This window comes from Sinocyclocheilus grahami, unplaced genomic scaffold (genome assembly GCF_001515645.1).
Source record: "Sinocyclocheilus grahami isolate Dianchi unplaced genomic scaffold, SAMN03320097.WGS_v1.1 scaffold1129.1, whole genome shotgun sequence".
Taxonomy (NCBI): Eukaryota; Metazoa; Chordata; class Actinopteri; order Cypriniformes; family Cyprinidae; genus Sinocyclocheilus; species Sinocyclocheilus grahami.
Window position 1 is genome coordinate 84,622 of NW_015506308.1, and position 17,205 is coordinate 101,826.

Below are 17,205 nucleotides of genomic sequence, written 5' to 3' on the forward strand. Positions count from 1 at the left end.
AGAATACACAGGACATACTTCAAATAAAATATGTTTAAAAGTTACATTGGCAAAGCGGCTTTGTTATTTGAAAGAGCCAAGTATAATTAAGCACGCATGCTTCATACACATATTTTTAAGGAGCTCTTGTATATGGATTTAGACTGCACTTACAAATTGCATAAATAATGTTATGAGATTGTTTTAAATAAAAAATTAGGAATATAGAAATAGAAAAAAATTGAAAAAAATTGAATGATACCTTTAAAATATATATTAAACTAAAATTGCCAGTAGGTGGCGGCAAGCCACTATCTTAATAAGTCTTATTGTGCATTCAAGTCCTTCTGGAAAGTTCGCATTTATGAGTTGACAAGTCGTAATTATGGTGTCAGGTGTGTTCAAGTCACTTTGGTCGGAACAAGAGCGATTTATCTTTTCTACGTAAAATTAAATGATTTTTAACTCTACATCTACAAAATTATGAATAAAGAACGTGCATCATGTTTTTGCTTTTTTCTGTTTTTATTCAATGTATGAAGGTGATGTAAACTGAATCATTATATATTCTATGGAATTATACACTAATATAATATTTTTTATATGTAACTTATATAGTTTTATTGTACATGACAAAAAAATCATTTTATTAATTTCAACATCGCATCCGACATGTTTTCTCACTGACACACCCCCAACTCGGAAACTCTGGGCTTAAAGAAAACTTCAAGTTTCCCACTCATAATAATGACTTAATGGTGGCATTCATGTGTGTTCAACTCGTAAATACGATCTATCTGACATGACTTGAACAAAGCAGTAGAGTCATTCATTCAACTGATTCATTCAAAAATGCATCATTCAGTAACGAAATGCTGCTCTGTGTTGCTGCAGAAATGCACAACTTTGCTTTGGATGTGTGTAGCTTGCGATTTGAAGCTGTTTGTTGAACAGCCACGCATGTTTCTGGTGCCGATGAAGGTTTTAAGAGCTTTGAAGTTCAATTAATGAAGATTGATTTTCCATTGCCGATAGTTTGTGCCTTGATATATATAGGCCTCCTAGTTATAAGGATTTTCTTGATGAATTTTATGAGTTTTTTAACAGTGGTTGTTGCATCTGCTGACAGAATTTTGATTATAGGTGATTTTAATATCCATGTCTGTTGTCCTTGTAAACCTATGACCAAAGAATTTTTGAATGTGGTTAATTCCTTTAACCTATCACAGAGGGTCTCTGGATTTGCGCACCATTATGTTTGTAGGTTTGTTGTTTGCTGAGCGTAAGTGGCTTAAAGATAAATTGCAAGTGTTTTATGATATTTTTTCAGAATCTTTGAAAAAATGCTGTTAAAGCCATTAGATCTTTATATTTCTCACAAATTATTTCGCATAATGTAAATAACCCTAAGGTATTATTTGCAACCATAGATAAGGTACTGAGTGCATCTATTCATATTTTTTCCCCCTACTCCGTCTAAGGATTTGTGTGAGAGTTTTTTTTTTAAATTTTCATTGGTATGATTGATACTATTCAGTAAAATATTTTGCCTTTAGGGAATGTTGTAGTCAGGGCCGTAGCTGGGGTTTGCGGGGCCCTGGTGCAGGTTGTACCTGTGGGCCCTGTTTGAAATTGTGTAAATACACTCTTAAAAATAAAGGTGCTTCAAAAGGTTCTTCAAGCGATGCCATAGAAGAACCATTTTTGGTTCCACAAAGAACCATTCAGTCAAAGGTTCTTTAAAGAACCATCTCTTGCTTACCTTTTTGTAATCTGAAGAACCTTCTTTCACCACAAAGAACCATTTGTGAAACAGAAAGGTTCTTCAGATGTTAAAAGTTCTTTATAGAACCATTTAGACGAAAAGGTTCTTCTATGGCATCGTGAAGCACCTTTATTTTTAAGAGTGTAGCACAAATAAATAAATAGAACAAAGATACAAATTAAACAATGCTTAAGTTTTTTAATGTTTGTAGGTGTCTAGGTACAGAAACCGAATAAGCAAATGTAAAAGAGCATTGCATAGTCTTCACTGTGCATAAATTAAATATAGATAAATTCTTGTTAAAACTACAAAGTAATTCAGTAAATAGTTTAGAGTGATTTTCTTTCATTTAACTTCTTGGATTAATATTAAGTACACCGACAGCAGCTAGTAAATTAGGCGCGGTCACTTTAAGAGACAGTGGGTGTTAGGAGGTTACATCTGCTTTAAATAGTGCATACAAGAAATTATTAAATAAAAAATGCTATTATCTGCAAATTATTGAACTTATTGCAAAAATAAATATAATATTAAAGCACTTTTATGAAAGATCAGTACCCAGCACATCATAATTATCATGGGCCAGCCATATAGATTGCGTGCTGATTCCCTTTACGGGATGCCCTGAAAAGGCAGCTAGAAGCAGGAATTTGTATGTACAGTAGAGATCAAAATTTGAGAACAACCTATAATTTCCTAAATTTCAAGGTCACTGCTTAGTAGGGATGTAATAATTCACTCAACTCATGATTCGATTCACAATACTGATATCACGATTCGATTTTCTCATGATTTTTTCTAAAAAAAAAATTAGATTTAAGACAAATTATAAAGGAAAAGGTGTCCTTTTATTATTGCTTGGACAAAATGCTGCACATTTCTTTGTGAAACAGAAATATGTCAAATAACAAAACTAAATAGAAATTTTAAAGGGGTCATATGATGCGATTTTTAAGTTTTCCTTTCTCTTTGGAGTGTTACAAGCAGCTCGTGAATAGATAAGATCCCTAAAGTTGCAAAGACTAAAGTCTCAAACCCAAAGAGATATTCTTTATAAAAGTTAAGACTGATCCACGCCCTCCTAAAACGCCTCGTTCAAACACGCCCCCACATGTCTACGTCACTGTGTGGGAAGATTTGCATAACGCCGCCCAAATGTTGTATTTACAACACTGTTCCACAACAGTTCAACCCAAATATTCAGATGTGTACAGCGCATTTTATGGAGGACTGTTTCCTGGGAGAGTAGACTACAATGCCTTTAAAAGTTACATTGGCAAAGCGGCTTTGTTATTTGAAAGAGCCAAGTATAATTAAGCACGCATGCTTCATACACATATTTTTAAGGAGCTCTTGTATATGGATTTAGACTGCACTTACAAATTGCATAAATAATGTTATGAGATTGTTTTAAATAAAAAATTAGGAATATAGAAATAGAAAAAAATTGAAAAAAATTGAATGATACCTTTAAAATATATATTAAACTAAAATTGCCAGTAGGTGGCGGCAAGCCACTATCTTAATAAGTCTTATTGTGCATTCAAGTCCTTCTGGAAAGTTCGCATTTATGAGTTGACAAGTCGTAATTATGGTGTCAGGTGTGTTCAAGTCACTTTGGTCGGAACAAGAGCGATTTATCTTTTCTACGTAAAATTAAATGATTTTTAACTCTACATCTACAAAATTATGAATAAAGAACGTGCATCATGTTTTTGCTTTTTTCTGTTTTTATTCAATGTATGAAGGTGATGTAAACTGAATCATTATATATTCTATGGAATTATACACTAATATAATATTTTTTATATGTAACTTATATAGTTTTATTGTACATGACAAAAAAATCATTTTATTAATTTCAACATCGCATCCGACATGTTTTCTCACTGACACACCCCCAACTCGGAAACTCTGGGCTTAAAGAAAACTTCAAGTTTCCCACTCATAATAATGACTTAATGGTGGCATTCATGTGTGTTCAACTCGTAAATACGATCTATCTGACATGACTTGAACAAAGCAGTAGAGTCATTCATTCAACTGATTCATTCAAAAATGCATCATTCAGTAACGAAATGCTGCTCTGTGTTGCTGCAGAAATGCACAACTTTGCTTTGGATGTGTGTAGCTTGCGATTTGAAGCTGTTTGTTGAACAGCCACGCATGTTTCTGGTGCCGATGAAGGTTTTAAGAGCTTTGAAGTTCAATTAATGAAGATTGATTTTCCATTGCCGATAGTTTGTGCCTTGATATATATAGGCCTCCTAGTTATAAGGATTTTCTTGATGAATTTTATGAGTTTTTTAACAGTGGTTGTTGCATCTGCTGACAGAATTTTGATTATAGGTGATTTTAATATCCATGTCTGTTGTCCTTGTAAACCTATGACCAAAGAATTTTTGAATGTGGTTAATTCCTTTAACCTATCACAGAGGGTCTCTGGATTTGCGCACCATTATGTTTGTAGGTTTGTTGTTTGCTGAGCGTAAGTGGCTTAAAGATAAATTGCAAGTGTTTTATGATATTTTTTCAGAATCTTTGAAAAAATGCTGTTAAAGCCATTAGATCTTTATATTTCTCACAAATTATTTCGCATAATGTAAATAACCCTAAGGTATTATTTGCAACCATAGATAAGGTACTGAGTGCATCTATTCATATTTTTTCCCCCTACTCCGTCTAAGGATTTGTGTGAGAGTTTTTTTTTTAAATTTTAAAAGTTTTTTTTATTGGTATGATTGATACTATTCAGTAAAATATTTTGCCTTTAGGGAATGTTGTAGTCAGGGCCGTAGCTGGGGTTTGCGGGGCCCTGGTGCAGGTTGTACCTGTGGGCCCTGTTTGAAATTGTGTAAATACACTCTTAAAAATAAAGGTGCTTCAAAAGGTTCTTCAAGCGATGCCATAGAAGAACCATTTTTGGTTCCACAAAGAACCATTCAGTCAAAGGTTCTTTAAAGAACCATCTCTTGCTTACCTTTTTGTAATCTGAAGAACCTTCTTTCACCACAAAGAACCATTTGTGAAACAGAAAGGTTCTTCAGATGTTAAAAGTTCTTTATAGAACCATTTAGACGAAAAGGTTCTTCTATGGCATCGTGAAGCACCTTTATTTTTAAGAGTGTAGCACAAATAAATAAATAGAACAAAGATACAAATTAAACAATGCTTAAGTTTTTTAATGTTTGTAGGTGTCTAGGTACAGAAACCGAATAAGCAAATGTAAAAGAGCATTGCATAGTCTTCACTGTGCATAAATTAAATATAGATAAATTCTTGTTAAAACTACAAAGTAATTCAGTAAATAGTTTAGAGTGATTTTCTTTCATTTAACTTCTTGGATTAATATTAAGTACACCGACAGCAGCTAGTAAATTAGGCGCGGTCACTTTAAGAGACAGTGGGTGTTAGGAGGTTACATCTGCTTTAAATAGTGCATACAAGAAATTATTAAATAAAAAATGCTATTATCTGCAAATTATTGAACTTATTGCAAAAATAAATATAATATTAAATATAATATTAAAGCGCTTTTATGACAGATAAGTAACCAGCGCATGAAATAGTCATAATATGGAAACCATGTACAATGTGCGCTAAAAAGGCAGCTAGAAATATGTATGTAATAAATAAATTAACTTGAACGGAACATCAGTTCTCAGTCATCATGCAATTGATAAGCTTTCGTGACGATGCGCAACAGTGGCCCGTCAACTGTCCTGAGCGTCTTTTTAGGCTGGCCTCGCTGGGGAACCCCCCCCCACCACAGCCGTGACCCCTATAATCATAAGCTACTCAGTGATGATGCGCACAAGGCATGATTATAAAAACATTCAGGGCTTTACTGAAAACATATGGGGCTTCGGCCCCCTTAGCCCACCCCAAGTGCCACCCCTGATTGTATGATTAAATGGAATACTAAAATTATTAAATGATAAATGATTATAAATGAATGTAAAACTAAAAGTAAAACAACACAAATGTATGGTTGCTCTCTTGAAGCAAAACACACACAGTTTGCATTTGAGGTTCCTTAGAACCTTCAATCTCTAATATATTTTATTATGCGTGTAGATATCAGCTTGCGTCTGAGGAGCAGGGCCGCAGGTGCAGTGTCAGCGCCCCCTGGCTGTGGAGCTGCAGAAGCCGCACAAACTCCTCCGGCATTTTGTGCATGCGTTTGCTTGGTCTTCTTAGGTCGTAATAATGATATGGAACCGGATTGTCCTGCAGGTCGGTGTCAAACGGCCAGAATCCGTAAACATGCACATGCTCACACAGTTCTAGTGCCGTGCTAATTAACATAAACCCAGAGGAGAGGCGGATCGACTTCAGGCCACGCCCCTTCCAGAAACGGTCCAGTGTCTGCAGGTAATACGGGCTGAAGAACACCACCGGCTGCTGAGGTCTGATTGGATGGAGGGCTTTGAGAGTTTTGATTGACAGTCCAGTGCAGAAGGTGTAGGCAAAGGCGGGCATAACGAGGGAGGCGTTTCCGTACACACTGACCCGCTCCACCAATGGGTTCGGTTTCTTCTCCAGGTCTTTGTATCTACACACACAGACAGAGTTTCTAATAAACGCTCTAAATATCTACTGACAGAGCACTAGATAATCAAGCACAGTGAATTTTTTCTATTTGTTAATGTTAAATGTTTATAGCATATAGTAATGTTGATTAATGTTAATGTCAACAAACAAAATTTAGAAAATAAATTAGTATGTTAATATTTGAATAGTGTTGGCATCATGAGCATGCTTCATGGCTGCAAGATTGTGACCAATGACTGTATTGTTAATGTGATAATGTTTAACTCAGCACTAGTTTAGAACTAAACTAGTTCTCATAATGTTGCAGTTTACCTGTAGAGAACAGATTTATTAACATGTTTGTTTTGATGTTTAAATGCTTACAAATTAGCAGGAATACAAGTACAGCAGACTTCACTGTAAAAAAGTATGTTTTTACCAAAAAATACTACTTCAGTCTTTCGACTTGAAATTTCACCAATAATTTTATATTACTTTCCATTTCTTTATAATTATTTGTGAAATTTACTAGCAATTTCTGAGTGAAAACTTTCACAGTAAATATCTCCGTGGGTGTGGTCCTCTTTCTGCCCTCAGGTATAAGTGTAGGTAGCATCATCAATGGCCAAATTTTATCAATCTTTATTATTATTATTATCATTGTTGATGGTGTTGTTGCTGATGGGGTGAGTTGGAGCTGGAGGGGGGAAGGAATAGGGAAAAATATGTTAAAGAAATTGCTACTTTAAAGCATTCAACAGTACTAAGTTAAATGTAATCCTGATTATTAGTTCCTCCTTCCTGTTTCTGTCTGATTTGTTCTGTCTCTTGTTGTATTACGTCAAATTGGATGTGTTTATTTATATATTGTATGTATATGGGGAAAAAGCAATAAAAAAAGTTAAGTGCAGGTTTTCTCTCTTCATTCAAAATAAAGTTCCCCGCAAATATTATTTCCCCGCCCCATGCCGTGAACTGTTATTTGAAAATTATAACCTCTTACCAACTGGACTCGGGCTTGGAAAGCAATCCCGGACGTGTAAAGATGGGTTCTGAAAACCATAGAATGAGGCAACTCGCGTCAGGTCCTTGCAGACCACCTAATTTCAGAGGTATTATCAAGATTTCGGTAGGGGACAACGATGCTCACGTTCTCTGGTACAAAGTACAAAGACTGCTTGCAAAAGGAGCAAATGGTTCCTCTAGTGAACAGCAGGTCAGGCTTTACAGCCGGTACCTCATTCCCAAAAAGGATGGTGGGCTCAGACCCATCCTCAATCTCAGACATCTGAATGACTCTCTTATGAGATGGCCGTTCAGGATGTTAACTTTGAAACAGATCCTCGTGCAAATAGGCCCTGAGGACTGGTTTCTATTGGTTGATCTGAAAGCTTACTGGAAGCTTACTTTCACATCCAGATAGCCCACCATCACAGACCGTTCTTGAGATTCGCATTCAAGGGAGTGGCCTATCAATACACATCCTGCCATTCGGACTGTCTCTGGCCCCATGCACTTTTACGAAATGCATGAATGCAGCTCTTTCCCCTCTAAGACAGATGGGAATCCACATTCTCAATTACCTCGACTATTGGCTGGTGTTAGCCAGATCAGAATGGGAACTCATCGCTCAAAGGTAGCTGCTGCTCAGCTATCTGGAGCGTCTTGGGGTGAAATTCAACTTAGCCAAGAGCTGTTTGTCTCCCAGATAGAGAGTGGTCTTTCTGGGGACGTTTATCGATTCAGCCCAAATGCAGGCTTGGGATATGCTGGAAAATTCCCTGACTATTCAGTGATTGGCAGCGTTGTTCAAAGTAGGGACTGTTCATCCCTTTGGGGCTTTCCAGAGGATGCTCAGCCTCTTGTCCAGTAAAATATTTTGCCTTTAGGGAATGTTGTAGTCAGGGCCGTAGCTGGGGTTTGCGGGGCCCTGGTGCAGGTTGTACCTGTGGGCCCTGTTTGAAATTGTGTAAATACACTCTTAAAAATAAAGGTGCTTCAAAAGGTTCTTCAAGCGATGCCATAGAAGAACCATTTTTGGTTCCACAAAGAACCATTCAGTCAAAGGTTCTTTAAAGAACCATCTCTTTCTTACCTTTTTATAATCTGAAGAACCTTCTTTCGCCACAAAGAACCATTTGTGAAACAGAAAGGTTCTTCAGATGTTAAAAGTTCTTTATAGAACCATTTAGACGAAAAGGTTCTTCTATGGCATCGTGAAGCACCTTTATTTTTAAGAGTGTAGCACAAATAAATAAATAGAACAAAGATACAAATTAAACAATGCTTAAGTTTTTTAATGTTTGTAGGTGTCTAGGTACAGAAACCGAATAAGCAAATGTAAAAGAGCATTGCATAGTCTTCACTGTGCATAAATTAAATATAGATAAATTCTTGTTAAAACTACAAAGTAATTCAGTAAATAGTTTAGAGTGATTTTCTTTCATTTAACTTCTTGGATTAATATTAAGTACACCGACAGCAGCTAGTAAATTAGGCGCGGTCACTTTAAGAGACAGTGGGTGTTAGGAGGTTACATCTGCTTTAAATAGTGCATACAAGAAATTATTAAATAAAAAATGCTATTATCTGCAAATTATTGAACTTATTGCAAAAATAAATATAATATTAAATATAATATTAAAGCGCTTTTATGACAGATAAGTAACCAGCGCATGAAATAGTCATAATATGGAAACCATGTACAATGTGCGCTAAAAAGGCAGCTAGAAATATGTATGTAATAAATAAATTAACTTGAACGGAACATCAGTTCTCAGTCATCATGCAATTGATAAGCTTTCGTGACGATGCGCAACAGTGGCCCGTCAACTGTCCTGAGCGTCTTTTTAGGCTGGCCTCGCTGGGGAACCCCCCCCCACCACAGCCGTGACCCCTATAATCATAAGCTACTCAGTGATGATGCGCACAAGGCATGATTATAAAAACATTCAGGGCTTTACTGAAAACATATGGGGCTTCGGCCCCCTTAGCCCACCCCAAGTGCCACCCCTGATTGTATGATTAAATGGAATACTAAAATTATTAAATGATAAATGATTATAAATGAATGTAAAACTAAAAGTAAAACAACACAAATGTATGGTTGCTCTCTTGAAGCAAAACACACACAGTTTGCATTTGAGGTTCCTTAGAACCTTCAATCTCTAATATATTTTATTATGCGTGTAGATATCAGCTTGCGTCTGAGGAGCAGGGCCGCAGGTGCAGTGTCAGCGCCCCCTGGCTGTGGAGCTGCAGAAGCCGCACAAACTCCTCCGGCATTTTGTGCATGCGTTTGCTTGGTCTTCTTAGGTCGTAATAATGATATGGAACCGGATTGTCCTGCAGGTCGGTGTCAAACGGCCAGAATCCGTAAACATGCACATGCTCACACAGTTCTAGTGCCGTGCTAATTAACATAAACCCAGAGGAGAGGCGGATCGACTTCAGGCCACGCCCCTTCCAGAAACGGTCCAGTGTCTGCAGGTAATACGGGCTGAAGAACACCACCGGCTGCTGAGGTCTGATTGGATGGAGGGCTTTGAGAGTTTTGATTGACAGTCCAGTGCAGAATGTGTAGGCAAAGGCGGGCATAACGAGGGAGGCGTTTCCGTACACACTGACCCGCTCCACCAATGGGTTCGGTTTCTTCTCCAGGTCTTTGTATCTACACACACAGACAGAGTTTCTAATAAACGCTCTAAATATCTACTGACAGAGCACTAGATAATCAAGCACAGTGAATTTTTTCTATTTGTTAATGTTAAATGTTTATAGCATATAGTAATGTTGATTAATGTTAATGTCAACAAACAAAATTTTGAAAATAAATTAGTATGTTAATATTTGAATAGTGTTGGCATCATGAGCATGCTTCATGGCTGCAAGATTGTGACCAATGACTGTATTGTTAATGTGATAATGTTTAACTCAGCACTAGTTTAGAACTAAACTAGTTCTCATAATGTTGCAGTTTACCTGTAGAGAACAGATTTATTAACATGTTTGTTTTGATGTTTAAATGCTTACAAATTAGCAGGAATACAAGTACAGCAGACTTCACTGTAAAAAAGTATGTTTTTACCAAAAAATACTACTTCAGTCTTTCGACTTGAAATTTCACCAATAATTTTATATTACTTTCCATTTCTTTATAATTATTTGTGAAATTTACTAGCAATTTCTGAGTGAAAACTTTCACAGTAAATATCTCCATGGGTGTGGTCCTCTTTCTGCCCTCAGGTATAAGTGTAGGTAGCATCATCAATGGCCAAATTTTATCAATCTTTATTATTATTATTATCATTGTTGATGGTGTTGTTGCTGATGGGGTGAGTTGGAGCTGGAGGGGGGAAGGAATAGGGAAAAATATGTTAAAGAAATTGCTACTTTAAAGCATTCAACAGTACTAAGTTAAATGTAATCCTGATTATTAGTTCCTCCTTCCTGTTTCTGTCTGATTTGTTCTGTCTCTTGTTGTATTACGTCAAATTGGATGTGTTTATTTATATATTGTATGTATATGGGGAAAAAGCAATAAAAAAAGTTAAGTGCAGGTTTTCTCTCTTCATTCAAAATAAAGTTCCCCGCAAATATTATTTCCCCGCCCCCATGCCGTGAACTGTTATTTGAAAATTATAACCTCTTACCAACTGGACTCGGGCTTGGAAAGCAATCCTGGACGTGTAAATATGGGTTCTGAAAACCATAGAATGAGGCAACTCGCGTCAGTTCCTTGCAGACCACCTCATTTCAGAGGTATTATCAAGATTTCGGTAGGGGACAACGATGCTCACGTTCTCTGGTACAAAGTACAAAGACTGCTTGCAAAAGGAGCAAATGGTTCCTCTAGTGAACAGCAGGTCAGGCTTTACAGCCGGTACCTCATTCCCAAAAAGGATGGTGGGCTCAGACCCATCCTCAATCTCAGACATCTGAATGACTCTCTTATGAGACGGCCGTTCAGGATGTTAACTTTGAAACAGATCCTCGTGCAAATAGGCCCTGAGGACTGGTTTCTATTGGTTGATCTGAAAGCTTACTTTCACATCCAGATAGCCCACCATCACAGACCGTTCTTGAGATTCGCATTCAAGGGAGTGGCCTATCAATACACATCCTGCCATTCGGACTGTCTCTGGCCCCATGCACTTTTACGAAATGCATGAATGCAGCTCTTTCCCCTCTAAGACAGATGGGAATCCACATTCTCAATTACCTCGACTATTGGCTGGTGTTAGCCAGATCAGAATGGGAACTCATCGCTCAAAGGTAGCTGCTGCTCAGCTATCTGGAGCGTCTTGGGGTGAAATTCAACTTAGCCAAGAGCTGTTTGTCTCCCAGATAGAGAGTGGTCTTTCTGGGGACGTTTATCGATTCAGCCCAAATGCAGGCTTGGGATATGCTGGAAAATTCCCTGACTATTCAGTGATTGGCAGCGTTGTTCAAAGTAGGGACTGTTCATCCCTTTGGGGCTTTCCAGAGGATGCTCAGCCTCTTGTCAGCCGCCACCTCTGTGATTCCTTTTGGTCTGCTCAACATGCAGCCCTTCTAATTCAAACAGTTGCTGGTCCCCAGTAGGGATGTCACGATACCAAAACATGCACGCACTCGCGCACGCACACACCTATACTCGGAATGCAAGCATTCGTTTAGATTCACTGACATACTGGCAGGCCAAAAATATTTTTTAAAACCATTAACATAAACAACAATTATTTAAACCAGTTACATTAGCCAATAATGTTAATAAGGATAATCCGCGGACGGTACAAGGAATGAACAAGCTGTAACTATGTGTGTGTGTGTGATCATATGCAGAGCTCATGCTTTCAGAGCTGCACACTCATTTAAATCTCACATAATCATATTCATATATCATCACCATCTTCCACGTGTAGTTCTTCTGTGTGCTTGAAGGCATTTTTGCTTCTTCTTTACCCTTTGAGGACTGACTGAAACAGTTCCAGTCGTATGCTCTGCCAGTCCCCCGTCAGTTCCAGAAAAATTGCAGCCTCGCTAGTCGCTACCTTCGGTACCATCGGTACTTACGCTACTGAAGAAAAACAAGTACCGGCAGAATTTTAAAATGTTTATAACGACTTGGTAGCGTAGTATCGGTTCTCATGACATCCTTAGTCCCCAGTGACTTCCATAGTATTTTTTTTTTTTGGACCGGGTGTAGCTGAATACTTCCCCAGTGCTCCCATTTAAAGCACTATTTTTGTTTTACACCCTGACAAAACAAAGGCACTGATGAATTTTAAGATCTTTAAGATCTAGTTTCTTTTTAAACTAGAGGTTGACCGATTGATCGGTTTTGTCGATTAATCGGCACCAATAGTTGATTGCTGGAACTATTGGTTAAAGGCAAAAATCCAGGGTTGCCACCCTTTTTGGGGAGGCTGAGAAGGGTCTGCTGTTACTATACAGTACAAGAGCGGACTCTAGAGGCGGAAATCACTGACACCTTGAGTTGTTTGTTTTGACACGTGACACGAGCAGGAAACTTCAGACGTGGATTTAAATGCAGCCGACCGAAAATCCTGCCACACCACAGTGCGCCATTCACATAGTTTTCCATGAAATTACATTATATTTGTCCAAAATTGTTGCTAATGTACATAATGACTTCACCCTAGGCTGTAAAATCGTTTATCAGTGAAACATTTGTCTTTCTGTGGCTCTAATAAAGTCTAATTGTTGTATACATACAATATCCATATGTATGTAATTTCAATTCTATGGCCTTTGTGTAGACATTTAAAGATGGCCATCTTTAAGCATGACTGTTGAAATTAAATGGGAAAACTTTACAATAAGAGTCCATTTGTAACATTAAGATGAATGAAAGTTGGATAAGTATTGTTCCTTGTTAGAGTGTGTTAATCAACATTTACTATTACTAATACATTTTTAAACTTACATTTTTCTGTTAACATAAGTTAATAAACTATGAATTAACTTTAATGATCAATAATTGATATTCATACTTTTATTAATTTACAAAGTATGGTTCAGTTCAGTTCAGTTTTTTTTTAATAGTAAAGCACTATTTTAGTTTTTGTTCAGTATCCATTTGAAAAACTATTGGATGATTAATCGGTATCGGCCAGTGTGGTCCAACCTAGCTATCGGTATCGGTAAAATCCACTATTGGTCGACCTCTAAATACAAAACAGTGGAAATACAAAACAGAAGACCAAACACATCGAATGCAGTGCTGAAATGGACCAGAGCTATATAAGGTCTACAAATGTTACAGATTTAGGCTGATGATACACGGGGCAACTTTTTGAGCAATTTTTCAGGGCAACAATGTTGCTTGGGCACTTGTCCATTGAGAATGGGTAACAACTTTCTAGCTGGATACCTTAAATCGGTCGTGGACCATGTGTCTCACCTGGTTGCCCGTTGACAGCAACATTGCCCAAATTTGCTCAACAACATTGCTCAAAAAGTTGCCCTGTGTATCATCAGCTTTACAGTTTGAGCAGGACCTGGTTACAGCTAGTTTCCAAATGGTAACTGTGCATCCAAACCACTATACAGGGATGTGAAAAATGGCCAATGAATGTGTTTTTGCAAAAAGCTGTAGTTAGAATTATTATTTAGAAATAACAACTATTAAAAACAAGAACTAATCTAATTAAGAGCTTAAACTCATATCTGATCAAATTGAATCTGTAACGTGCTTCTATAAATGCTAATTTAACTTGTGTGTGTGGACACTGACTCTCTCTGAATCTGACTGGGGTTGATGGTCACCAGATCCGTCTTCAGCCCAACATCACTGTCATTAATCGACGCCAAATTAAACCTGAAACAGAGAGAAAACCTCATATTATTAGGAAGGATGCATGATTACTGATGGAAGTGTTGAGGGAGCAAGGCATGATGGGATGTGTTTACCGTATGACGAAGTCTGCGCTGTCGATCTCACGTCCACAGCTGCTGTTCTTCAGAATCCCACCACTGCCAACCACAGCACACCGACCCAGACGACGACCGCTCCAGGGGAAATCCTGCACACACACATAAAAATGTACATCACTTTTGATAGTGTCAGGGTTATGTTCTGTTTTGTTTTTGTTTTCAGTGTTCTGTTCCTCTAGTTACTGTAGTCTCCTTGGTTGTCCATTAGTTCAATGCACCTGCTTCAGTTCTGTTAATTAACCCTGTTTATTTAAGCCCTGAGTTTTCTTCAGTTCCTGGTCCAATCTCATTTATGCTATATGTGGCTGTGTCCACCGGCAGATTTATCATTAAATATAGTAATCAACATTTCAAGTGGATCAAAAAAGTTAATCAAAGTTGTCCTAAGACAAGAACGCATTTTGGTTTAAGGTTTTAGGACAACTTTGATGAAACATTTTGATCTACTTCAAATGTTGACTACTGTACTATCTACTTGTATCTTTATTGTTGTGCTCTCATTACTCCTAATGGGCCTCAATTATCAGTCTAAGGTAGTAACGAGCGCAGATCTGTGTGCACAAATCAACTTACGACAGAGTTCTTGTGTGATTCATGAAACACTCGTATGCTCAATCTCATCTTACGAATGATCGCACGTTGATAAATGTGGCGGCAGAAAACAATCGTCATTTGAATATCACACCCCTAAAAACACCCCAGTTTAGAAGTCACGCCCCCAGAGTTTACGACATGGCGAAACGAAACCCGGCCAAAAAGAGGAAGTAATCTCATGAAAGAGAAATTGATCTTACTCCAAAAACACGTGTTAACCTTGTAATTGCAAAGTAACCCCCCGGTTACTGGTTAACGATTGACAAATGAGCTTCATTTGACGGTCAGGAAAATAGAAATGAACAAAATGCTGTCATTCTAGAATTCTCCACCATATTTACTATGCTGCACGCAAGTTCAGGTAACTCAAAAACTTGTGTACACGAGTTGAGACCAGGGGCCTCATTTATAAAATGTTGCGTATAAACCGTCCTAAATTTGTTCTAAGATAATTTCTCAAAAGTGTGTAAGTGCGATTCAGAGAAAACGAACGTGTGCACAAAAACATGTGCGTACGCCTCTCTTCAGGATGTGACATTTATAAATCGCAAATGATCTTAAAATTGTGCGCAGCTTACTGGTGTCAGATCTCCGCCTTGTAAACGCCCCCTAATTAATATCATTAATCATTACACAAATTTCTATGCTTGAGAATGACGAGCACAAAGAAGAAAAAAAAACTTTACTGAGTCTGAAATTGAGGTCCTGCTGGCGGAGGTAGAGGTTCATGCGGGGACGCTTTTTATTTAATAATGTGTAATTATTCTGTGAACAAACAATGTGTGTGTGGCTATATTTTTTCTATTGACTATTATCAAAATTACTACTTCTAGAAACAACAGAAATAATAATAATAATAATAGTAATTATAAAACAATTAGGTTTCCAAAAGTAAGAATAAACTACGAATTCAAGTAAAATTTTCAGTCATCTTATAAAAAGTGAGCCATCCTACTTTTAAAATCACTTGCTATGACAACTAATAAAAAGTTTAGTATCACGAAATTCTTGCAAAGCTTTAAAAAACGTAATTGAAAGAAAAATTGGACGTTTCATATCATAATAAAATAAATTATTACACGATTATAGTCTCCGGTCTGAAACCTGCATGTGATTTGGCATTTCTTTATATTTACACAGTTTACTAATGCAGCTCAAATGTGCCATTAATGTACTGACACAAAAATATATAGTGTATTTTAGACAAATATAACTGATGTAAATGACAAAAACAAAGTTTAAGGATGACTATTCATTTTCACAGAAGCCAAGCAGCAGATGTTATAAATAAAAACAATTAACAATGTTATTGAATAGAATATATTAAAACCGTTATTGCACGACATAGGCCTATTCTTATAGACTACACAGACAAAACAGTCAGAGATGTGTTTATGCATTTTTTTTCTATTTTACGCATTAGTAGTAAATCAAGACTTCGCAAGTTCTCTAGTAAAATAAAATAATAATAATACAAATCATGGAATGTACAGAAAGCGAGTAAAGAACTCTCAACATTAGGCTACTAAAAAGGTCAGTTTAATCTCACAAAAACTCCCGTTAATTAAAAATCTGACTACACTGCATTAATCTCTTACACTGCATCTTTGTTGTTTATGATGAATTCGGTGCTTGCACGTACACCGCTTTTATTATTATTGCAGCTTAGATGTTCAAATAGCTGCAGTACTCTGACTTTGCCACAAGGAAAAGTGCGTACGCCTGCTCAGACCCTGACCTGACGGTAAAGTACTTTTCCACGTCAAAGACCGCTTTTATAAATATGAACGTTGTCGTGGATTTTAGCGTACGCACACTCCAAGATCAAATCTGTGCGTACGCACATTTTATAAATGAGGCCTCAGACGTGAGATTTGATCGTAGCCACCGCTCACATTCATATCGATAAATTCCAAGTTTTGCGTTGAAATGACCGTTCGCCCAATTTTCTGCCGTACGTTAGTTTCGTAAATAGTTTTGTGTTATACAGTTTTGTGTTATACATAAAATGTTGCTTATGTTAAATATTGGGGAATATAAATCAATTTCATAGAGATTCTTTTCATAATTGTTTATGCATTTTTTTTCTATTTTACGCATTAGTAGTAAATCAAGACTTCGCAAGTTCTCTTGTAAAATAAAATAATAATAATACAAATCATGGAATGTACAGAAAGCGAGTAAAGAACTCTCAACATTAGGCAACTAAAAAGGTCAGTTTAATCTCACAAAAACTCCCGTTAATTAAAAATCTGACTACACTGCATTAATCTCTTACACTGCATCTTTGTTGTTTATGATGAATTCGGTGCTTGCACGTACACCGCTTTTATTATTATTGCAGCTTAGATGTTCAAATAGCTGCAGTACTCTGACTTTGCCACAAGGAAAAGTGC

The 17,205-nt window shown here is 37.1% G+C and overlaps 1 protein-coding gene across 1 annotated transcript in view; it reads right to left on the minus strand.

Annotated features, from left to right (window-relative positions):
- Nucleotides 1-17,205, minus strand: part of LOC107567116 (alpha-2,8-sialyltransferase 8F-like) — a 59,727-nt gene that overhangs the window by 13,469 nt on the left and 29,053 nt on the right. The window contains exons 5-6 of the mRNA XM_016252736.1: nt 14,192-14,304; nt 14,016-14,099 (exon numbers count right to left, since the gene is read on the minus strand). Of these exons, the coding sequence (XP_016108222.1) occupies nt 14,016-14,099; nt 14,192-14,304 (197 nt within the window). The remainder of the gene's footprint in view (nt 1-14,015; nt 14,100-14,191; nt 14,305-17,205) is intronic.